This window comes from Rhynchophorus ferrugineus, unplaced genomic scaffold, assembly GCF_030347505.1.
Source record: "Rhynchophorus ferrugineus isolate W39M unplaced genomic scaffold, kcgeb_rfMv2 rfM2, whole genome shotgun sequence".
NCBI classification, from domain to species: Eukaryota; Metazoa; Arthropoda; class Insecta; order Coleoptera; family Curculionidae; genus Rhynchophorus; species Rhynchophorus ferrugineus.
Window position 1 is genome coordinate 45,238,479 of NW_027472581.1, and position 27,358 is coordinate 45,265,836.

General features: G+C 29.8%; 1 protein-coding gene across 2 annotated transcripts in view; it reads left to right on the forward strand.

The window, feature by feature from the left end:
- IA-2 (tyrosine phosphatase IA-2) overlaps positions 1-27,358 on the forward strand; it is a 90,240-nt gene that overhangs the window by 30,663 nt on the left and 32,219 nt on the right. For both annotated transcript variants that reach the window (XM_076393943.1, XM_076393942.1), the window contains exon 2: positions 20,702-20,798. In XM_076393943.1, coding sequence (XP_076250058.1) covers positions 20,705-20,798 — 94 coding nt within the window. In that variant the 5' untranslated portion in view covers positions 20,702-20,704. The remainder of the gene's footprint in view (positions 1-20,701; positions 20,799-27,358) is intronic.

Genomic DNA, 27,358 nt, shown 5'->3' on the forward strand with positions numbered 1-27,358 from the left:
ATCTTATTCCAAAGCCTATGAACATGAATCCATAAACAGCAGTGGGGCGGTGAGTTAGAAGCGCTAGTTCTCAGCCAATACGCTGTTGTTGGTGCCGTAGGACGAATATTCTTCATTAAATATCTCCACAGTTGATGGTCGTGCGTAGCCATTCTGGCTTCGGATAATGTTAGTTTACTGTTTTTCAGATCGCTCTCCATGATCTTGATCTATTTATTATTCATGTTTTTTTTGAGTACTCCTGCGTTTTCGTTTCTAAAGGTCGATATCGCCACAGTAGTATGGAATTCTTTTGTCTTTCAATCTACAGGCACGTCCAAACTGTTGCGACTTTGAATTTCTTTCTCAACTGTGCCCTAATTGTCACAATTTAATCACTTTATTTTTAATATAGATATCTATGCTATCAAACATTTGTATGTGCTATAATTTTGCACAGTGTTTTCATGTGGCTCTCAGAAATATTTATCAGATACGGTGGGGGCTCCTAAAAAATATTAAGGTGTTCTGCAATTTTTGCAATAATTTTTTTTTTAATTAAGTCTATCGTACGTTCTTTTCTATTCGCAGATTTGGTAATAACTTTGTCATCAAAAATTGTCTATAGTTTTTCACTAGCGCATTGAAACAGTTGTTAAACAATCGTCGGCCATTGAATTTCTGGGAAACGTTTTGATGCACTTTAGTGTTGAGAAACACCTTTCGGCCTCTGATGTTGTCATGGGAATTGTTACCACATTTCTAAAAATTGTCTAGTCCCCTTCAACGTGTCTCCTATATTGTTTGCTATAAAAAATTTTAGAAGGGTTAGTGCACCATTTAATGTTCTGCAATCATTTCTTGAATAATTAACTGACAGTTCAGATCGTAATTTTTCTTTATCAAGTGTGAAATAAAACGAACTTTCGGAAGTGAGTTTATCATCAGGAAATTTACAGCAATAGGAAATCTCCAAAGTATTCCGAAAAGAAAAATGATGCAACTACTAGATGATCTTTAAAATGAAATCAAGCTTTTGCACAATTTATTATAACATCACACACCTTTAAATCAGAAATTTGGTCATAAAATTTACCATTGCCTGCACGGTTGGGTTTATTTTTTGGTGGTTCATGATTTAATATATCTGATGCTTCACTAACGATGTTCAATATCATTTTGAACTTGAATAATGAATTGAAAATTATCGATAGTGAGAAATTAATTATTCCAGTAGGTTCGATTTTTCTTTGCTGTAGTTGGGTAAAAATGACATCTACATGGAGCAATACATGATGGAAAAAAGTTAGGCAAAAGTTGAAAATCGGATCATTTAATGTAGGGTGAATAGAGGCTGCTGCACTACATTCTATTAGTGGAGTATTGATCTTCTACTTCATCTATAGACTCATTGAGATGGTTTCTATTTTCGTATACAATATTAATACTCCGCATATTAGTTATAGTAAGATATTCCAACGGGTTGGAGCGCTGTGGGGAATCCTTCTGTTCACAATTTTGTTTAACACTTCTACTCGTTGGGGTGAATTATTAAAAAAGCTAGAAATATATTGTAGATTGCCAAAAAATACACATAAGGTACGTTGTGGAAGCATCTTTCAACATAATCAAGTTAACAGTAAGAAAGTATCCTTTTTATTAATTTTTCGTTCAGCCTCCGTGTTGACCGCTGCTCCATTATAGCTTTGTGCAATGAGTTTGTTGGGTGAATTTTGAATTAAAGGATCTATAACGCTAAAGATTGTTTTACTAAGTATTTCTGTATCATAGTTTTTACGAATTAAGTAGTTCGAGAATCACTCAATTGGCTCACCATAACAACATCTAAAATTGACTACCAGCTGAGATTTTGCAGCGACATCAGTTATTTCGTCCGCCATGACAGCCAAAAATAGAAAGTTGTTAATTTCCTCAATTGTTTGTTTATGGCATAGTTCAAGCATATACTGTAATAGATCGATCTGTATTTCTTTGGAGGTTACTTTAAATACTGAAGCATTCTTTAGGTGCCCACTTAGAGTTGCATCCAGTTCAGCAGTATAATTTATACACCCAAATATCTCCGGATTCTAGGAGGTATTGCTCTCATCATATCCCCGAAGGGCCAATTCAAACGCTCCACAATATTAAATGAAATTTATAATTTTTCATAAAACATACCTAGTCTTTGATGCATTTTTTTCATTATGTCTCTCTATATTTATTCAATATGCAGAATCTAATTAAGACATAATATCAGTTGGCCCTAGTAATGCAAATTCCATTTAATTATGAAGATAGATTTTAGAGTTTTCATGTCTTTTTATTTTCAAATTTAATTTCCTTCCAAGCTTTATCGCCAACAAAAAGTAAGCAGGGAAACAGTACAATGCATTTTTTTGCTACACCACAAATTCATTCATATTTCAAATAAACGTCTCTATTAAATTTATGGTTGTAACTTTTCGTTTTACTTACACCAGATTTCTTAATGATAAAATCTGGTAAATGTCCACTTTTTCCTTTGAATTCCAAATTTTCTTCGTAAGAATATTTAAAAAATGTCACATTAATTAAATTAAAGACCACTTCCATGGTTACATTTTTTAATATTGTTATTATTAATTGACCGAAAGTCGTATAAAATTCCGAGACAGATATGATGGCCCGTATGCCATTTGTCATACGGGGCTGGACCAACTACAATGAAATCTCCACTTAAATATAGGCCTTGTTTTAGAACTGATGAAGGTGCTCGCAGAGCACGATTGTATTTCCTAGATAAATAATAGCGATATTCTACTGGTCTATGTTACTTTAGTACTAAAACTTCCATTGTATTTTTAGTCATTTATTCGAACTAGAATTCACGAATGCTAAGCAAGATTTGCCTTTTGGTAAGTGATAAAAAGGAAATATTTTAGTATATTAGTGATATTATATAATTTTTTTTGGAACCTTCTTTAGTTTTTTTGGGGAGCTTTGCAGTAATGCAGCGCTTATGAACTTCGTAGTTTATTTTACGAGTAAACGGATTAGTTCAAAAAATAGAATATTAGCAAAAATAATAATAGATTGAAAAGAAGAATATTGAAAACAGAGTAATTACAGAAGTGATAAAAATTTTCTAAGGGTAATCGAAAGATCATTCAAAATATCAAAACTTATTTAAAAAATTAATCAAATACCTTGAAAGAGGATAAAAATCTCGAGTTCTGGGGCGTTGGAATTTGAATTGAAGTTCTTTCAACAGATAATTAGTATGTTGCTCAAATTTGCTAATATACCCCTTTTCCTTACTAAATAACTTAAAATAATATAAATAAAAGCCTTTGAAACTGTTAATGGAAACGAAAGGAACAAAACAAAATTGATATCAAATATTTCAGTATCGTATTAACGGTATATATTCAATTATGTATATTCACAAAATACCGATATATTTCTTCACACCACCTATAAAAATAATTTCTAATTGTAATTTTATATTTTCATCTAGTAGTAACTTTTCATACTCCAAGCATGTAAAATATTTTCTTGAGCAATCTCAACGCCCATTTCTTATATATTCCTATCAAATGCATTTTTCATGTCATATTTTTCAAAAACTACTAGAAACAATATAGCAATATATATTCATAAACCCAATGTGTCGTCTCAGCTTTCTAAAAAACTAGTATTTTTTTCAGTATGTTCAAGATCGGACAGCTGTATGTTACATTTGTTACTCTCACAAAATATATTTACTTTAGAACAGCATATATTTTTCGTCATAATAATTTTTGTAGACAACATCGAAGAAATATGCTATGAAATAAATGCTATATGTCAATAGATATCCTATATAATCTGAAATATGTATTTTAAGAACTAGAATAGTTATTTTCATTTTGTTTAAATAAACTGTGTTATTTTTAACAGTGTTATTATTCGCATGTTGACACTACATTTCAAAATTCACAACGATTCAACATTTTAATATTTTCTAAAATATCTTTATTATTGCTTATTAAAAATAACTATATTATTTTGTAAGGCAATGTATCGCAAGTGTAACTACTCTTAAACCTTCATCAAATGCGTAACGCACGAGTTAGAATTAATTAGTGTTGGGAACTATCGACTGAAAACGGACGAAACAGTCGATAGCCAAAAAACTAGCGACGGAAATTAGTAATTACTAGTACGGTTCGACTGTTTTTTTCAATTCGTGATGTCAGATGAAGATGTACGAATCATTTCCTGTATAAATTGTGATAGAGAAAAGGACGGAGATAATTGCTTGGAGCAGCTAAATTTATATGTGCTTATATTTTCCAACGTTAGTATAAGCGAGACGGACATGTACATATTACTTCACGTACTAACTTTAAAAAATAAAAGGAAAAAAATATTTACTGAATACTATTAACATGCAATTTATAATTTAATTTTAAACGAAGTAGAATTATTAGAATAGAATTTCATATTTGAATGTTCTGTGGATCTGTAAAAGGGAATGGATTTTTTTTTATGGAATGGAATAATACTCCTCAAATGTTTTATCGCATTTTAACATGTGAATTGCTATTTTTAAATTTTATTCTGTAATAAATATAGACAATATAATAGAATTTAAACAAAACCTAAAATCTAAAGATGTACAATAACCATAAATATATAAAAATTAAACATGTACCTAATCATTGAGAAAAAAAAACATGAATTAATTAGAAATGATCGCACAATAACTACTAGAGCTTTTTTAAATAAAGTAACTGCTTTATTTATTACTGAACTGAAATATTTTTTAACAAAAATCGAGAGAGTAATCGAAATATTACCTATTATTGCCATAAAAACAGTCAAAAATATTTTACCATTTATCAGTTTATCAAAAATAGTAACTAAAAGTACACGACTGAAACACTCGATAGTAAATAGTAACAAAATTAGTCGGACTGAAAATAGCGACTGAAAACAGTCGACTCAATCAGTCACTGGTAAATAGGACTAAAATCAGTCGAACCAAATATAGCGACTGAAACAAATTATAGTAAAAATTAATCAATTACTAAACAGTCGATAGTCGTTTTCAGTCGATAGTTCCCAATACTAGATTTAATCAACCTTTGTATAAATTGTAAAAATTAAAAAGGAAGGAAGGTGACCTAACATCAATAACATTAAATCTCACTGCCAAATGGTTTACCAAATTAGAATATCTTCTCAGATACAGGCTCATGTCTTCAATTTTATTTGGTGGGCCGAGCATATTACGAGAAACTGAACGAAATCATCACTAAGCTATACCGAAGTTAATTCAAAATTTTGAAGAAAATTAGGAATTATTGTGTATACAGGTAGCAAGTCGAATGGGAATGTGGACTTCGAGTTATCATATATCGATACAGACCAGCCTGGTTGATATGATTTTTGAAATGTTGAACAGGTTTGAAAATATGTGATCTGATCTCAAAGCAACACCGTTCTATTGTTGTGTTAACGGAAAGATATATGTTTCCATAACCAATTTGTTTCAATAAATAATTATCTGAGTGAAACATGAAAATAAAACAATTTATCAACCCACATTGTTTAACAGGAATGCACTGTGGATGAAGCGTATATTTAAAATTAGAGATTTTAAGTTAGAACAACGGCCAGCTTATTACTACTATCAGCAATCCAGATCATTGAAGCAAGTTAGCATTAATTAATACAAAATATATTTCAATACGTTCTTGTGCAATAGTAAACATTGGGTATTTTTCATATAGATTTAAATTTTGTGAGCATCCTATGTCATAAATAATTAAGTTTTCTAACTTAGGGTTTTATTTTTCTACTATATCATGGGTGAAAGTTATATTTTATAGGTTATATTTTACGCAAGGTTAAAACATTTTTATTAATATCAACCACATATGATTCAAAATCTTCAAATGGATGCGGGCAGCTAGCCGGAAAATAAAGTAATCTGGCAATGACAGCATTTCACCAAAACAAAAACGGTCCCCATTCCCCGAAGGCCTAATGGCTTCTTATCACTGAATAAAACAGGGGATGGAGGTATTACCAAATGAATACAGGTTCTCCTTGAATCTTAGGCATGGTTATTTTTCAATTTGAGATTTTAAATGACGAGGCACAACTTCGAACATTCACAATGTTAAATTTGCGTAATATTTTATACACTAATAAACGTAAAGGTAACACGTCAATTGAAAAGTCCAACACCTATCATAGTAAAACACTTCTTTTTGGCGAAATTAGTTTTTTTTATTCAACATAATTCCCTTCAAGGGCGATGAAAAACGGTCATATTTTATGAAAAATAAAGTGCTGTTTCACCTAGACAATGCACCGTTTACAAGTCAATATGTGGAATGTGGGAATTCCACCTAAATTTGCGATCGAAGACAAGACCAAGATAGGTGGCTTCTTCTGACTATGGGATTTCGGCGTTCTCAATTTTAAGACGCGAAAGGCTCGGTGTAATACGCTTCTTGTGGGAGAAGATGGCCTGGGTTTTCTGTGGGTTGACCTGCAACCTCCAGAAATGTAACCACTGGACCGTCTCATCGAGTTGTTTTTGGAGCCTGTTTCGGATGTGCTGTGCTACTCTTGAAGAGGCAAAGTATATCTGAAAGAAAAATATTGAATAGAGCGGGTGCCAGGGGGAGCTTTGTGTAACTCCTGCGTCGATGTTAAGTCATCAGGTAGACCTAATCGGATGCATTTCGCTACTAAGCCTTCGTGCCAAACCTTGTCAAAGGCTTTGGTTAGGCCCAAGAAGAGCGCCCCAAGTCTTTCACGTCGGTTAAATGCACAGTTGATTTTTGCGGCCAGCCGATGGGCCTTATGAACGGCTGCGTGTTTGGCGCGGAACCCGAATTGCTCATCTGGAATGCTCAAAAGAATGCTCTCTGGGTATAGGTAATCGCCGAAACTGAGGCCTATTTTGAAGAAAAGAACAAATCGTACTACAAAAATGGTATCGAAAATTTGGAGGGTTGCTATAATCAGTGTATCATCCTTGAAGGGAATTATGCTAAATATTGAACTAATTTTTCCAGGGACTTTTCAATTGGCCTGTTATGTATTTCATCGTTTTTGTTGCTTCCCACGTGATTATATAAGTAAAGTTGTATGTGAATCAATAACCAGAGTATTGACTATTCATATCACAACCAGACATTATCAGAGGAAATAATATATAATAGTGGACTTTGCAAATGAAATTAACTTTTAAAAATAAAAATAGGTGCTAAAGGAATGCAAATTCAACTGTAGATTGTAATATAATCATATTCAATAATTCTAATTTCATGAAATTTCCAAAAGCTGTACCGATCATATATGATTTTCAATTGTTAACTAATGAATTATAAACTAATAAATTGCAATAAGGCTTCTCCATATGGTTTCTCAAACTAAACATTGCTCTATACAAAACACTACCAAATCCATATACAGTAAGAATAAAAACTCTTATCTAACAAATTGTAGCAATAACTTTTATAATATTAAACTTAATATATATTATCAATAGTAAAACTAGTAATATTAATATTTATTGTGTCATTTTGCTTGAATTTATACTTTTCTTACCGTGAAATAGCCTAACCTAATTGTTTAATTTAATGTTTTTGACATTCGTCCATACAAAATAGCAGTTTTTCATTCAGTATTATTAACTTATTGAAATGTATACAGACGTTAATGGTGAAACTCAGAAAATTGTATTTGCGATCTTCATTACATTTATGTTTGATTTGAGGAAATCTGCTACCAAATTCTCAACATTTTATTTGATCTAGAGGACCAATAAAATTCGAAATAAAATGAAACTAGAAAGAAATTACACTAAGAGAGAACTATTGCATTGAAAGTCTTATTGCCCGAAAGCCCAGCTTAAGTTTTCAAAGAACATTCAGATAGCTAAGCCGTTAATAAATCTGTTTCCAGACGTTCACATGCAATGAGGAAATCCGAAAAGATGTAAAATGACCAGCACAGGAATAAATGAAAATGCCTTTTCGTCTTGTTTGTGCCCATTGAATATTCATTGCATCTGCTATTATCTACTATGACAAACCCAAGACAAGAAAAACCATTAGTCAAGAAAACATATCCATATCTACATCTATCCTACAAGAGGATTATATACAACAAAGTCGATATTTATGGCCATAAAATCTTGCTGTGTAATAAGGTATATTGTAAATCAAATTTCAAGTCTTTCCATCTCTTAGATTATATGTTACAAAAGTTTTAATTAAATAGTTTTTGTTATAATTAATTTAACTAATCAAACAGAACTTCCTGTGTTAATTAAACACTGCTTTTTGATATACAAAATACTACTGAAAGCAAACATTGAGTTAATAAGCGTTTTGAAGTAAAATACATAATGGAAATCAAGTATTATTAACCATATTGTTTATTGAATTTAAATTTAATCAATATTAATATTTTTTAATAATTTTATCTCTTGAATCTCATCAACATTTGACAAACTACTTTAAGAAAAGTGTAAATGGGAAATAAAAATACAATAGCATTTTAAATAAATGAACATGTACACCGAAGCTCAAACTCGAACTGAGCTTGTTCAGATCGTTGAGTTCTGGACCTCCGGATGACTGAGAAGCAGTATCTTATCTTTCTTGGTCCTTGAGGACATTCTTTACATAAGAATCAGTATTGTTAAAACGATAGTATCAAAAGCGGCTATAGAGTTAGCACGGAGTAAGTTTACAATAAATTTCTAAAAGTATTTGATGGGCTTCGATAGTAGATTTCCTCAAAGCAATCAAAAAAGGTTATGAATATAAATGCTAATAAAATTTTTGCTGTTTCAACATTAGCGTCTGTATACATTCGAATAAGCCAATAATACTGAATGGAAAACTATTAATTTGTGTGGAGAAATGCCAAAAACATTAAATTTAACTTTTAAGTCAGACTTAGCTCTGTTGCTGTTGTTGGCTCTGATAATGCCATCAGATGTAAATGTATTAGATTGCTTATAAGATTCATTTATTGTTATCAATTGCTGTTGTGGTATTTCCAGAATATCATTATTAATTGTTCTACAGCATTGTTGCTGCATTTAAATAATATTATAGAACTGAAAATAGTCAATACCCGGTAAACGAATTGTCAATTCAATATCAGTTCGTTCGAATTCAGAAACAGAATAATCATCAGAGATTGGACAACCTGAAGCGTATAACAGCACTTCTGACGCTTTGAAACCCTTCAAGGAAACAATTTGATCAATTTGAGAAAAAACAAAACAGAGGAAACGTTTATTGTAGTAATTATATTATGGCTAAAAGAAATATAATAAATAAACATTATTTCTTGCTTCTCCTTTGTTATTTGAAACACATATCTTAAGAAAGTAATAGTTTATTTATTAATATTTCCTTTAACTATTGTATATTTTATAGGTCAACTTTGGTGTTTTAGCATTACGGTTCAATTATCACAAAACCACCGTAATAAAATGTAATCAATTTATTGATTTGTATTATAAATTATACATCAAAAATCATAATAGTTTGTTCCCGTAAATAAATTGTTATAATTTTGTCGATTTTATATTTTATTAATAATCCATAATATTGTTGTAATCGATATTCTTTCACTATTATACTAATATTAATACATTTTATTTGATAGCGGCAAATTTAATCTTACCTTGGCCCCTTTATGACATTTGTATAATTACATCTTTATTAGTTTCAAATTATCCAATTTCTAATTGATGATATTATCAAAAGCATTTTATAATATTCAATATGAGGTAAAAGCAACGACAGGTTGACAAGAGTTATACAGCTTTAATATTAAAGGTCTTATTTTGTATGAAATGAAAATCTATTTTTTTTAAACAAGATCTTCTTGTTCTAGTATATTTTTGACCAATTCAAAAGCCAATTGATTTAACATACCAAGTTTTTTTTGTGATACATTATTTTGATTATTACAAAAACTAGTTCAATAAAACTTTTGTAACATATGATCTAACGCATGGAAAGACTTGAATTTTGAACACGTACTTAAGAATTTATGTGCTAAGCAGAAATCAAGAAGGCTCTGTAAGTATTTTTTTAAGTATATATCTAGCAAGCTTTAAACTAATCTGAGCTGAATGGTTCTTTGTTCGAAGAAGTATTTAGCTGTCTTTCAAAAATGGTTAATAATGTTAAAAATCCTAACTGACTGGATTAACCATCAAAGAAATTTATAATTGTTACAGCGTGTTTTGTTGTGAGTTGAGATACGTTTATTCGTATTAATAATCATATAAAACATCAAATATTTATTTTTTAATTTGAGAAATTGATCTCGTTCCGAAAGAAGCTACACAAACGGCCATATACTTTTATTCTTGGATCAATTATTTGATTTTAAACTCCACTAAATTAATAGCTCCTGAATGCAAACCTTATAAGAGAGGATTAATTAAAGTTCAATACACTGGGAATTTTGGTGCAAAGCTTTTCAGGAATTTAATAGTGCTTAAGTTTTATTGCCCAAGTAAGAACAAATTTGTTAAAGTGAATTAAAAATTTAATAATCACCTTGAGGGGGTTAATTTCAATAAAGAAAAAAAAAGTGTATTTATTGGAATAAATATGTTGGCTTAAGGCTACTTAATATAAAGAATATGCATCATTCGGCTAGTATGTTTGACAAATCATTTAAAGTACTCTTAATTTTTTTTTCATCTCATTTGCCTTTAAGAAAAGGATTAATTCCATACTAACGGGGGATGTATTAACAGGAGTTGAGAAATTGCAACTTTATACCTTCAATTGCAGATGTTCCTATATGAACAAACGAGGCAAGGCAATACCTCATTCCCCAGAAAAATATTTTATTATATTTTCACTATAAAAAGTAAAATAAATTAATAAAAAGTACTTTAAAAAAAGTATATTTAAACCCTTGTAAAACTGTATACTATTTAGTGATCTTCCAGATAGAATATTAAAAATAATATGCCCCATATCTTATCCCATCATCTTTTATATATATATATATATATATATATATATATATATATATATATATATATATATATATATATATATATATATATATATATATATGAATTTTTATTATATTATGGAAATAATTAATAATAAGATATTTTAATTATAAAGCTAAATTTTAAAATATATTCTATAGGCACCTACCCCTTAAGGGTGAGTAATCACAATTTGTTAATTTATTTGTTACCCTCAGTGGTTCAACAATCCACCAAATGAACAATATGAAGAATATTAATTCAATAAATAATTTTCTATAAAATATATCTTATCCTAAATCTTGCTCTAAGATTTAGAGATAAATATATTTTATACATGTCAATTAAAATGGACGGTAGTAAATGTTCTAGTCAAAGCGCTTCACTATTATCACTCACATTTAGTTGAAGATATTAGATATATATTATTAGATTTATTATATATTATATAGAGATATATTAGCTTTTGCTAGGGGTAACCCATAATTGCATTAGGGACATTCAAATGGTCGTAAGTACTTATTTAAAAGCAAATAGGGTTTTTGGATCTTCGATACTTCCTATTAATATATTCAAATAATCTAAGGAATTATAACATATCTAGTAACGTAAACAAATTACCTGCGAATTTTAATTTGTAGATGCACAAAATGAAACAATGTTTCAAAGAAGCTTATGTAGTTGCACATTTATGTATTTCTCTATGGACGTCATCAATTATATCAACATAAAAATGTTTATGGTTGGCACAGGTCTAACAATACAATAAGATATGATGAGTAACAATAGAATTAGATTCTAAATGAAATTCATCTACTGGTGTATGAGATATTTTTATAAAGGGCTGGATACCGGTGAAAAAGTTCAGGTAGTTGTAGGTTTTGAAAATCGATAGCCGCAGCCTTGGAAATTGTGTGGGCAGAAGGAAATGTCAGGTTAACCACGAAGTTAAAGCTTCGGTCGTAATAAATATATCAGCACAAAATCAAATAAATACGTTTTCATTGTTAACCTTTTTGGGTTTGATGGTTTTCGTTTTTTTTTTCGGAAATGTTATATATTTTAGAAACATGTTTTTACATGTTATGAACAGTGCAATATAATTAAATAACGTATTAATTTAATTTAAAATGCGGAAAAATTTTAAGTGTGGATAATATAAGTTAAAATAGTAAATTATTTCATAGACGGTTTGAAGATGCAGTCTTTTATTGAATATTGAAGATCGATCTTTGAGGATCTAACAATATGACACTTGAATAGAATAATATTTAATTTTTTTTATATTGAGTTTTTAAATTTTACATTAATAGTAATACTAAGAAATAACTGTACTAAGTTTAAAAGTTATAAATAATGCAAAATCACTATTTGGTTTTCTTTGTTTGTTAACGAATAGATATATAAATAGAATAAATTGATAATTTATATATATATATATATATATATATATATATTATCATGCTGGAGTCCATGGTTATCTTGTTCAGAGATTGGTTATGGAGGTTAAAAAAATTAGACCTCAAAGAACTAGTGAGCATACAAGCCGGTAAGAGCATATTTTTATTCATTGATTTTAATGACCCCTAAAGGTTATTACATTTCTTCAGGCTTCATGCGATACTGTGTGCGAGTGGAAAATTATTTCTCCATTTGAGATCCGAGGCGGCGTTCGTTAAGGAGATGTCGTCTCTCCACTGCTTTTCAATAGAGTAGTAGATGCAATAATACGAGAGGTTTTTAAAGATAGCGTTCATTATATTGCTATAAATTCCTTGACCGACACTTGATCTGACACTTGCTTTCACAAAGGTTGACGCTTTCAGCATTTTCTATGATATATCTCACACTGCAGAGCCATATTTTTAAAGAATTAATATAAAAAAAAACAAATTTATATTTTATATTAACTTATATATAACTAATGTGATATTGAAAATTGAAAAGAATAACTTATTAATCCTGCTTAAGTTCCGACCGATTGTTTTTAAAATACATTCACAATTTAAAGTAACCGTAACAAAAACTTGAATTAATATATAATAAGTTCATTTTATGTTTGAATGCAGTTGAAATGTATTTAAGCCATCTATGTGTGATATTTTAACTAAATTATTCTTTTTGTTTGAAGTTTGAAGAAATATCAAAAATCTGCATTGATCTGGCTTTCATGACAATGCCGGTGATCCAGTTTTTGTCCATTCAAAAATTAGAACTGGGCAGATTAGTTAGTAGACAAATGAGATATGTAGATTTTAAGCGCATCTATCGATTCTGATTTATTGATATAGACTTGCAACTTGAGTAACATCACAAGGAAGATCTTGGCGACATTACCATTTCTATAAATAACTATACCCCAAATGGTTTATGCAGAATATCCGTGCGATCTGTGGTATATAGAATAGCGCCAAAAGAAGTAGGTTATCAATGTTTTGAAGCGTTCTGTGGCAGTTGACGGAAGCAAAAAGTAGTAACTTTTTGCAACCGTCTATGATACCGTCTACGCAAAAAACGTATTGAGCAATAACTTTTGGTAGCGCAATACCTGAATCGTTTCAATTTAATCTCTCTAGAGAATTAAAAGAACTAATCAGGCACAAGAACCGATTAGAGAGAAGAGCTCGCGCCACACTGGACCCAGAGGATAAACGCACGGCGCATCGCGCAATCAGAGAAGTCAGTGACAGGGTTAGAGACAAGAAGGAGTTTCGCGCCTATCGCTTCCAAATCGAGTCGCTATCCCATGGCTCCAGAAAGTTTCATACCTCGGTCTCCAGTTCGACTGCAGATTCCAATGGTCTCCAATGATTCCAATTTGCAAAGGAAATGGCGTGTACAGCCTATTATTTCCTCTACTCTGCAGAAAAAGCAAACTCCCGATCCCACAGAAAGCGACTCTGTATAAAATGCTAGTCCGTCCAATCTGCCTCAATGGAGCACAGATGTGGTACAGGTATGTCTCGGAGAGACAACTTGAACTACTCCAAGTGTTCCAAAAAAGTCCGTGCGTTACTCAGAGCCCCATGGTTTATGAGGAACGTCAATACACACCTCGAATCAGGCATCCCGTTTGTGAAAAAATCCATGAACATGCTCGGTGTAAGATTCTCCATAAGAACCTTAGAACACGATAACATCTTAATAAAATCCCTACCCGTCCACAAATCGCGATAGTAAACAAACTACGGCAGTCCCAGTCGTAACCCAGGGTCCCTGTCACCGGCAAAATATCAGCCGAAGACCATTTGGTTCTAGCTGGTCATTCCAGTAAATGAAAAAAAAAGCTAACACAGCCAAACATTCAATAATGCCCTTATTAAAGTTGATTTTTTTGCCAAAGTTGTGTCCTAATGAGCACCTGATTTAATAATAAAGTTTTATTATTTCAATGTGTTGATTAATGATTAAACATCTGGTCCGCATTTAAAAACCTTATGAAAAATAAACTGTTTTAAAAGCTATTTTTTCTAAACGGCGGTATTAAATATGTAATATACACTTTACATAAGTTGATAATATTTTTTACATTAGATATCAATTAAAAACGCTGCAGGAAAATGTTTTTGACATTTTCTGTATACTCAAATGCGGTCTTTATTGGTGTTCTCTCGGGAATATAAAAGAAAAATGGATCTGTTTTTGTAGCAGTTATCATAATTTTTCAGTCGAATAGAATCCATCAATTTAATTTGCTTTTCGAAATGTGTCAACAACATATAATTTACATCTAACTCTTGCATTCATCTAACAAAATAGAATTTTGTTAAGATATGTTTATGGTAGTGAAATTTAGACATTATTTGAATATTTATTATTAAACTTAATTAATTAACAACATAATTAATTAAATTTATGTTACTTTTTTGTATGACATAATGATAATTGCATCAAAGTGATAATAATTATTAAATACATATAACATTATTTTTTAATAATTACATTATAGAATAAATAATTTTAGTGGTAAATTATTTTCTTTTGTCAAAAAGTATTTTTTGGAGGCAGTTTTGTTGAAATCTGGAATTCAATAATTGATAACTGTGGTATATCTGATATGTCAGTAATCAGTCTATCCAGAAATGCTGAGGGGCTTTTTAGATAGTTATATATTATGACTATTGGAATCATATCGAAATAATTTCGAAAGAAAATTTAGAGTCTTGCATGAAGGGTCATTCTCAACACTTAAAACTATTTCGCCACGAGTTCAACAGGGTCTTAGGACCACTCCTGTATTACTTGACTTATAGCCGATTTCTCAAAAAAAAAATCAGTTAAATGCCTTGGAATATATCTTGATGGTAGGTTAAATTGGAAACATCATGTTATACAAAAAGAAGAGCATTAGATTCAAAATTAAGCAACTCTGCAGGTTAGTTGGTAGATACTCTCAACTTGATCCAAAAATCAAAGAGATTGGTTTACCAATTAATAATAAAACCAATTTGGACCTATGGTGTGGAAATATGGGGTTGCACTAAACCATCAAGCCAACTAGTAATCCAACGTACCAAAATCAAAGTCTAAGACTAATTATCAATGCTAATCGCTACGTGACCAACGAAGTGCTACATGATGACCTCGAAATCAAATGGTTATACAAAGTGACCCAAGATTTCTCCTTAATACATGAAATAAGGTTGCTAAATCACAGCAAGGTGGAAGCAATACAACTTCCGAATAACAAGTAGGAAATCAGAAGAAAAAAGCCACACGAACTTGTTTAGTGTATAAGTAGTTTAGAATACCGTATTTCTCACTTATATCCTTACTTGTCTATTAATACAAGTGCAATAGAATAGTAGAAATAAATTAATGTATAAATTAAGATTGTAATTATTAAAAAAATATATTATTAAATGAATTGATAAATATGGTATCCCTCTATTGAAAGTATCCTTCTCCTTTATTAAACATTAATCGTTGACGCGCATTCCAAATTTTATATATTTTAAATTTGGATTTTCTTTAAATTATTTTTTCCAACGGACGCTATATAAGAATAGTCTGAGATGAGCACACAAATTCATTTCTCATATCGTTTTAGGTATATCAATAATAGAGCTACTAAAACTAATGTATGTAATATGTAATATGTTATTATATTCAATATGTTTTGTCGTACAATAAAGAATTACGATTTTATACTAACACATTTATCAGTGAAGTCTTTGTACCTTTTCTTTTATCGAATATTTTTACATCTAGTTACTCCAAAAGGTTACAGTTATAATTTTAGTTTCATCAATTTTGATATAATTAAAATTGTCTTTGTTCAAAAAACTGATTCTAAGATCCTAGGCAATTTCTAGGTCTCAAGTTGCTTCCAGGTCGCAGAAACGGATTGAAACTTCTTCTTCTAATATAGGATGATTGTGAAATCATTATTATAATGCAGTAGTAATGGAAATCTACTTTCAGAGTATTATATCACACTTTCCTATGTTTTATGAAATATATTATTTGCCATCAGACCAAGGACGATACATATAACTATATTATTTTTCTTTTCTGATTATCGTGGAACTAAGTGATCTAGAAAACTCAGTAATACCATTAATATCATTCAGCATTTCAGAATGATATTAACACAATAAAAACAAATTTCCATATAATGAAGTAATTTTAGCGTTCCATTTAGAAGCATCCATTATTCTCTCGTGTATATTAATCAAATACTAACTTCTATATCTCATATTACCAACAAAACTAATTTTGTATTCTGGGAACGTTTTCCAGCGTCTGAAGGCAATCGTCCATTATACACTTTTTTGTATTTGGATGCAAAGATCGTTAAAGCTTTAAGCTGGGTTTTTGGTTTCCTTCCATTGTACGCAAATATTTTCAAACTTGATTTTGTTATATGATAGATATTGATGATGTCTTGAAGCAATTTTATAATGTTTTGTGGTTAATTATTATTTAAATACCTTTTTTTATTAAATTTGAATTGTACTACATTAATAGATATTTATGAAACATATTTTAACCAGGAAGTAGGTCTATAAGAAATAAACGTGTTTTACGAATTGAAGGAGAGTGTTTAGAAGTTTAATTTGCCTTTGTGTTTAACACTTTGTGACAAAATATTAAGAAAAATAATTTTCATTGTCACTTATGTGTCACTGTCAATAATGATTATTATTCATTATGAAAAGATACTATGTTATATTATGTAATAATCTTGAAGTGCTGATTTTCGTAACCTTAATATGGAAAAAGAGTTGTAAAAGGAAATATAGATCTATATTTTGTGAGTATAATAAGTATAATAATTTTATAATTAATTTTTATGAAGTTTTGATTTATTCTACTATTTGGCTTTAAAAATTGTCCTTAAACTTGCGTGAAATATATTTCAGTATCTATTCAATATATTCTTCTTTAAGCTTCTTGTTATTACAAACGTTACAAAGGGGAATTAGTGTTAGTTTTAATGAAAGATGCTATGAATTAATAAACAACAGAGAAATGTTTTGTTACTATACTATGCTACTCAAAGTTGTTTAATGTTTTTATATTTTAATGGCTATAAAACTTATAAAACAAGATAAAAAAATATCTCTATTTAATAGTAATTCAGTACCAATATGTCTTATATCTGTGAAAGCAGAGATAAACGCGATATTTTTCCTTGAATGCCTTTTACACTGACTTTATCTCCACGATTCGTGCTAGACAATAAAAACGGAATGTGGCGCAAGATTTATTTTATAGGCATTATAAAGTTAGGAAGGCGGTCTTAACAGTGTTTCAAAAATAACATGAAAAGGAGAAAAATATTGTTACCCGAATGGGCTTTAAACAATAAACATCTAAACAAGTATTTTACATGTAAATGGTGAAATGATAATGTCTTAGTGTTTTACGGCGCTATTTCGAGTTAATCAACTATGTACGTATACAGTAACTTCCCAGAAATGAAACAGATATTTCCAGAAACAAAAAATAAAAAAATTGTCTTAATTTTGGCATCATTAGGGTTTTGTCTTCGTGAATCTTTATATCTAGTTTGTGTAAAGGGCGACAATAATAATTTGAGTTCATTATTTGATATTATTTACAGCTTATTTAAATTATGAATGAACTAGCGACCCGCCCCGGCTTCGCACGGGTGCAATGCTGATACTAAATTAAATACACTACAGAAAAAATATGAACGTTGTATATAAAAACATAGCGGCCCGCTCCGACTTTGCATGGGCATAAAATATATATGCCTATGTCACTCAATGAAAACATGATTAAAATCGATCCAGTATTTTTGGTTCATTCATTACTGCCCTTGGCCTGCACGCATTAAATTTGGAGTAAAACAATTCCTCTTCCCCTATACTTACTATGAAGATTTCCTGCTATCTTTGGAATATCTAAACTCATACAATTTTTATTACATTACACATTTTTAAACGCAAATTTTAAATTTGTAATATCTCCGAAAATATTTGTTTAATTTACATGCTGTAAGGAACCATATTGATCTATATTAATTGCACACTGTATTTAAGGTACTTAATTCGATAAGGATTAATGCCGTATTGCTTAAAATAGCTTCGTAAATAAGCCATTTTCTCACGTAAAAAGTAAACAATAAAAATGGTTAATGTGGGCTTTCCCTAAAAGATAAACATATACCATCGCGGACTTTTTTGTAGACCTTTTTATGGTGTACAATACTGTAGTACATTAATTTGATCTAACTCGTAGGGTTAGGCAGCGTTTTTGCTAATTGCTAAATAAGCCTAAAAAAATAGATTAATTTACGACATCACGTTAGAAACCTCTAAAATTAGCAATGTTGCCTTAGTATATTATGCATGTATTATACATATAAACCTTCCTCTTGAATCACTCTATCTATTGAAAAAAACCGCATCAAAATCCGTTGCGTAGTTTTAAAGATTTAAGCGCACATAGGGATATAGGGACAGAAAAGGCGACTTTGTTTTATACTATGTAGTGATACATTTACATTTCCTTATGAATTACAAATAACTGATAATTCTTATGCTCTTACCCCATCTCAATTAAAATTAGCAATGTCCTGTAAATAGATAATTATTTTGTTATACTAAATGTAGTGTTTTAGTGTTTATATTTTCGATAAAGCTCTAAATATTAAGTATTTCTAAAGCTCTATAATTAAGTATTTACGCATATGATATTATATCGTAGAAATTTGTTCCCAATATAACAAAAAATCTATTACATTATTTAATAGTCATTAATTTGTTTTGGTATAAGTATTTTCCAACATCAGTACATATCTATAATGTGTATCCATGTTGTACATTGATTTTAGTCATGTCAATTTCTTGGATTTTTAGTGACAGGACTTGATGCTTGAGTGAAAGAATGCTTGATGTGGGTTCTGAATTAAGTTACTAATCAAGGTAACCTTACCGATTGATGAATAACAGCATCTGATCTTACTCAGACTGATTACGATCACAAATAGAAACGGAAATATGGTAAAATAGTACTTTACAATATAACATAGTAGCTTAGTTAGCCGCAGTGGTTAAGGTGACATAACGGTCCTCTACTGATGTCATAGTCAGCGGTTCGAATCCTCTCGAGGTATGTACAACTATATTGTACGTAATTATCTAAAATTGTGATTGCCTAGAAGCAAAAGTGTACAATGTAATGAAGAAAATAATTCCAGTTATGCTAGGAACTAGGGTGGGTAGGAGCAACTTCAGTTAGGTGAAGGGATCTAGCAGTTGGCCACTCATTGTCGGATTTAATGCATAGGACTGTGGTTCAGCGCACATTTTAAGAGTCCAGATAATAAACCCCCAATTAGCAACATAATATAACAAAATATAACAACAACATGAACATTAAAGCATTAAATTAATTTCCTGTTTTTTAATGGCCAACGTTTACTTTTTCTGAGTAAAATTATCTGTGTAATATAAGTATTTTTGCCACTCATATAAATAAAATTCATATTGTTTTATTAATTAGTGCACAAAGCACCAACAAACAAATTTGTATACCTCATATTCTATTCGAAACTTATTATAAATTCTGAAAACATTTTCCAGTATCTGAAGGTCTATTTTACACTTCTTCTTGTTTAAATGTAAAAGTTCTAAGCCAGTATTTTTGTTTTGCATTCTACATGCATTTTTAGAGATTAATTTCTAACATAAAAATAATTATTTATCATATTTCTCGGCTTGAGTAAAGCAATATACTCAGTAGAATCATGACTGTTCGATTTCCAGAGTTTAAAATATACTGTGTTAACATGAATATGCAGTTTTTACCAAGTTTGCATTTGTATAAGCGGAATTTACAGCTTATCAAGTGATTTATATCTTGGAATAACAAGTTTTAGCTGTAAAACAAATCATAATCGTCATCATAATGGCTATCAGTACCAATCTAAGTCACGTCAATTAAACATCTACGCACGGCGTTTTTAATCTCAGTATTTTTGCTAAATAAGGGAGTAAATAGGGGATATTTGTATCAACATCATCACAGCAATTAATAAGAAAATGTGTTATAAAATATCTTATTCTACGTTATTTTACGTTTATTATTAAATTATATGGGACGCGCACTAAATTTTTATTGGAAAATCTAATAATGAAAAATATTAGTGGTAAGAATATGAGTACTAAAATATTAATGGATGATAAAATGTGAACTTTATTATCATTTTCTTTTTATTTTCAGGCCATGCCGTGGCCCGGGCCACAGTTGCGTTTAATTTTGCTCCTTCTTATACTTGCCATACTAGGACCACCAGGTATTGTAGCTGAAGGAAATGTTGGTAAGTACTCGTTTATATTTAAAAAAAGTATCAATAAAAGTATTAGGATCAAGTGTTCTATCAAATTCAAAAATTGCACACTTTCAATATTGACATTATTAATAAATATATAAAAGAAAATTCTGACTAATTATCTCCTGCACTAATTTACTGAAAATATGACTACACATTGGTACACTACCAATTAGAAAAAAAAGTTTCTAGAACAAGATACTGCGAGTATTGATTAAGTATTGTTAATAAGGACCTCAATGAATAAAGTATTAATAACATTATTAAAGACTCTGTCCAAATTCATGAACAGAGGCTCCATCAGCACATAAATGTTGAGGTTCTCCAGCTCCTAAATGATGATGGTTTAGTCAGAACATTAAATAGAGTAAAACGACTTGATCTAGTTCAGTTATTACTAAAACAGAGTGCAAATTAAAAAGTGTAAATTAAAGGTAACATAGAAGATAAGTCCAAAATGTATGTCAAAGTACTTTATTATTTTTAAACCATAGCAAATTAGGATAAAAGCATATAGCTTATAAGTGTTAATTTACTAGATTGCTATAATAAATTTAAAAAAGTCTATAAAAACGCTAGAGATGAGGTAAATTAATTAATTGATGCTTGTATATATTTTAATCAGCGATGTCTATTGGTGAAAATACCAAAAAGAATTCAATAGTTAGACCAAACCTAACTATTGAATTCGTTGGTTTTAACATTATCACTACATAAAGTAACAATCTTTCATTTGGTAATAATATTGAGTTATTTAGTACATACAGACCTTAATGATCCAAAACCTACAATTGCAATTTCGTAACGAAGGAACCGCCTGGAGGATGCGAACAGTTCGATGATAATGAATGGTTATACGATTCATTATCTTCTAAGATTTATTATATGCTGGCTCAGTTCAAACTATCATAAAACTTTTAGACTGCTTAGAAATTGATGACAATGACTTTCATTGCTTGTCAGGTAAAAAAGGAAAAATTTTCTGTGTATCGCGACTGGCTACGGAAAACGGATCTACTACGACAAACCAGAGTGCAAGGAGTCATACAAATCGACACCGAAGCAGAATATTCATGACCAAGTCTTGCTGTGCATATGGTGGAATAATCAAAGTATAGTGTATTACGAACTACTAAAATCAAATAAAAATGTTACTTCAGATATCTACCGGACATCAAAAGAACACTATATTGTTGTAAAAAGATCTGCAATAGTGAGTAAGAGACGTCATGTCCTTGAGAACAACGCTGGGATACTAGTTCCAAGGATTATGAAGAATACACTGTTGCTGTTGTCGAACACCTCTATTTCTATTTCTACACAACATCATGGTATGTTTCCCGCAAGACGAGAAAACATAGTAGAAACATTTGGATTGAGACATTTATAAATTGACAAAAATTATCAAAATACATACAAGCACCTAATATATAGCTCGTTTGTAATCGTTTCTCAATCTTAGTCATATAATATTGGCTAGTTTGGGTTTTTATGTCAAACTGAAATCAACTTACCGTACCGCCATTTTCAAGCCAAACATTTTGAAATCCAAATTTGCATTCAAAATATAAGCAAAATATCACATGCAACAAATCAAAGATACCAAATCTTTAATCTCAATCAAAGATAACAGATAGTATTAAAAAACAACTATAGATATCAATTTTGAGAGTAAAATGTAATTTATCTTTGAAGGTATAATTGAAATATAATATAATCTGCAAGTTGTTTTTTTTACAGCTATTTACCAATTAGCGCAACCTAAAAAGCTGAAGGGAATATATATTTTGAGTAATAAAGTACCACAACATTTACATACTGTTTATCGTAAATTTTAGTTCATTTACATACCGTTTGCCGCTAGACAGAAGCGTGACTTAACAATATTTATAACCCTACCTAGTGCTATTATTTAGCAAATACGAATGAATTGTTTTGTTATTAAATGTAAAGTAAATTTCAAGACTGTTTTAATAAACAGTTACTACTTTATTTCCTTTTTTTTAAACTAACGAATAATTAATTAAATAAAAACAATTATTATTTGGTATCAATATATCTATTTAAATCAAAATATAAAATATAAATTGATACAAAAGGTATACATTAAATAATTTATTGAATTGAATTGTGATTAAGTGCTATCTAGATATATTATTGAGCAAAACAAATGATATAATCAGAGAGAGCCATATCTGAAGAATAAATTATTGACATGATAAATATTGTTCTTATAAAGAGATGGACAAAATAATATGAACACCTAACATATACACAAGTCTTGTCATTTTCTTTTAAAATAGCTGCAATTCTTCTTGGAATGTTGTCCCGTTCTTGTATCAAAACATCGCCAATTGTTTTAATAATGTTGAACATGGTAATCTTCACCTCACTCTCTGTTATAAAACTCCCTATAACGGTCCAATTATGTTGAGGTTTGGCGATTGTGTTGGCCAGGAAGGCTGTTTGATAATATTCTGATGCTTTTCAAACCAAGACTGAACCATTTTGGCTGTGTGTATGGGCAGATAATCATCTGAGAAAATGGCAGTATTTAGCATTAATCAGCTACATGGCAGCAAAGAGTAATATATATTATGGAATGCCGCCGGAAACTTAGGCACACTCTTTACATCAAAGCAGTGTTACAATGCAACAGGATGTACATATTTGCATGGTGTTCATATTATTTTGTCCCCTGTAGATGTCTGCTGTAGCAGTTCAGTAGATTTTAAGAGCTCATAAAATAGTATGCTGCCTTACTAATATCACCAAATACATATTTGTCCTTTTTTATGGCTTTCTGAGGTTTCAGGAAGCTGATCCATTTTCCAAAAAATGGTTAAACAGATCACTAATTTTGCTTAGGTACGTTCTCTTAACTATTCCTATCCTAGTTTTCTTTCCAAAAATTCGACCAAAATTCTACTAATTTATACATATTCCTACAAGTCTACATCTTCAACTAATTCATAATCCTAAAATGAAATTGACTTTTTAGAAGGTAATAAAAAGTTTATATTAAAAATATAAGTTAAAATAATAAGCTAAAAAAACTTAACTATATATAGCTGCAAGCTATAAATCTGAAGAAGACTATTTTCAATATCTTTTTTTCCAGAATATGTTTTTTAATACATTTTTGATATCATGTATTGAAATAAACTAGAATATTTAATATGCATACTATGTTAGGTTTGAATAGAATAATAATACAGGATTCTATATCCCTTTTATCCCAAATCCATGAATAACGAAATATCGATATTGTTTAACTTTATATACTCATATGGGTTTATAAAAACATATTGGAAAATATGAGCTTTATATTTGGAAATATAAATCTGATATGGATGCTTATACTGTATTATAATTATATACATTATGCTAATAAAAGAAAATACCCTGAAGATGACCCTCTTGTTCTTAAAATTGCAAATATGTGTTTAGTGTAATTCTTATATAAGAAATTTTGGAGTATATTTAATTAGTAACTCTTCTTATATAGTATATAACAACTTGAATAATTGCTACTAGAAACAGAAATCACAAATATTTATTTTATTTTACTTCTTTAACTTTTAAATGGAATGATTTTAGCCGAGAAGTAATAGGACAAGATTTCATTACCAGAATATACTATATTGCTTTTTAATGTTAATTTAATCTTCTATAACAATATAATAAAATTTTTCACATTAAATTAAATTTAACAAAAACACATTCGTTTGTAGCTGTGAAAATATTTAACTGGGTTTGTGCGTCCCTTGATCACTTTACACAAGGCTTGGATCTACTGTCATGATCTTGAATCAAAACAAGAAAAAATACTAGTAAATTACGAGTTCCTTCAATATCCAGCCTATTAGCCTGATTTACATCACTTGAGTTTTGATTTTTCCCATATCTCAAAATTTTTTTTCGAAAATACGAATACACGTATTTTCATCCTACAAAGAAGTAATAGTTTATGTGGAATCTTCCACCAGGTCCAGAATACCAGGATAGCAACGGCATATATAAGAATTGTTATGAAACTGATGTAAATTGGACTGAAGAATGAAATTATTTTTTAACTATAAATCATTTATTTGAATTCCGTTTCATTCCCACGAAGTTATTAAATGCTAACTTTCTATATATTTTATGATATTTTACCAACCAATTATTTTGGAGATAATATGAGTTACTTTTATTTGGTGCGGTAGTGAATAAGGTCCAAACATTTTTTCTTGTAATCAATTGATTAATTAGGCAATTTTTAAGGAAAATTAAAGTTCTATAATTTTTATTATTTTCTTTATGTTCTTTATCATCAATTCGTTGAAGATGTTAAATATGTTAAGACATTTTTTACTAAAAAAGAAATTGAAATATTAGCCCTTAGTCATTTTGAATTAACGTCGAAGGGACTAGTTACGAAAGAAAGAATTTGAAAATATTTAGATTGCTATGGTTAGTAAATTATCAATATTTTTATTTATTTATGTATAAATTTTTTTATAGATTTTAAATGAAATTTTCAAGAAAATGGTTTAAGTTAAGTTAATTTTCATTCCAAAAAAACTCTGATGAAAAAATATATTAAACCGTATTATAAAGATTATTGGCCAATTGTTTTGATTTTTGAGATTATTTTAATACTTATCTGAAATTTAATTATATATGAAATTTTGGCGTAACCTATTACTTAATGTATTTAATGAACGTTGCTAATGAACTATTTTATCGGTACTTTAAAGTTGTATGCATTACTGCAGAACGCCGTTTATATTCTCGGAGTTTTTATCAGTCCACCCACGTCTCTAAGTGGAAAACCATGTGCGATAGAAGTTACGAAATGGAGTCTTAACTGAAAAGTTTTGGAGAAAAACTTTGGCGACATTCTGGACATTTCTAATAAAGTTTGTTACGAACATTTATTACGAGATGGGGTCTCTTTTATTGAAAATTCTATATAACGGTGTCCCGAAAGAATATATGATTAAAGATTCATGTTGAGTTGCGAGTAACTTCGTAAAGCCATTATTTAAAACTTTGGAATTAAAGCCAAACTCAAATTATAATCTCTTTTATTAAATGTCAGTGATTACAAAAATGTGCTTAAACAAAGGAATAACAAATAGTATGTCTAAAATGTTAGGTTAGGGGAAAAGTAATTTATTAACACTAAACAATTACATATGTGTCTTTTGTACACACAGAACTTCTAAAGCTTCTGATCGAGATTACCGTTTCTGGTTGCAACTAAGTGCAGCTTTACAGAAAACTTCCAAGTATCGTCCAAGATTGAGAAAATGGTGTATTTCTTCAATGATAATGGGTATATCTCAATACTTGTGGTTTGGAATTTGGTTTAACATTCTTCCTCTATATTAAAGGTCTTAAATAGTTAATTTGATGGAAAGCAATCTGTTGACATTGACTAAAAACTCATTAGTTTTCAATTTCTTAAAAATGATTTTTAAATTGATAAATCTTTCTTCAATTGTAGCTTAATTTATGAAATTAATTTATTAGTATTGTTCTGTTGTATTTGCATCAATAAACAAGCTAGACGAGAGCGGGATAAATATATCAGTATGTATTTATCAAACTGCATGTTATTCAGTAGCTGTGTTGCTTCCTGGTTGAATTAAGGCAAAATCAGTAGTAGTACCTTCAGTACTTTTGAACTTTTGAACTTATTGAGAGTATTCTTCAAATAACTGAAGCAACCATATGCTACAATGGGGTATTGAAAAATGATCGTCTTATTAACTGATACCATTAGTAACACATACTTATATTGACACCATTTAATTTACTAGGCCTTTTCAAAAATTTTATCAGCTTTTGTTGATTTAGTAACCGGAAATTGGTTCATCTTTCATATGATATCTGCCAGAAAGAATATAATTGAGTGAACTACTTTTACCAAGTAGAATGTTTTAAAACAGCTGCATTCATAAAGGGAACTTTATCATAATAAAATTACAAAATATAGCACAATATCTAATTATTTTTATCCACTTTCCAACCACACATTTCAATATCCATACACTAAAAGTAACTTTGCAACCTGCGTTTCCTTAGTTTCTTAGTGATCATTACTTTCCTTACTACAAGTAACATTAGTTTATTACTTCGCGATCAAATTATTTATAATTGATGCCATATATCGGCGAAAATACTCTGATTTTTTCAATCGAAAATCGAAATAAATGATTTCACTATTTCATAAAAAGTCTGATCAGAAACCGTCAATTTCAAATTCATATGACCCACTAATTGACGTTAACTACTAATGCAGCTGTCATATGTGATAGTTCATCATATTGGAATTACCACCAATTTTATTAAGTTTCTTTAGACTAAATAATGTTGTTTTGTTTGTTCAGTATTCCGCATATGAAAATACCGTTCGTTTTTTAATTTTCAGGCATCATATATTTCATCAAAGATTTATATTTATGTTTTTTTTTTTTGCAAATAGGGCTTTTTCTTTAAAAGATTAAGCTGTCATTTGTGAAAATTGTATTTCTACAATTGATTGACAAGAACAGTCC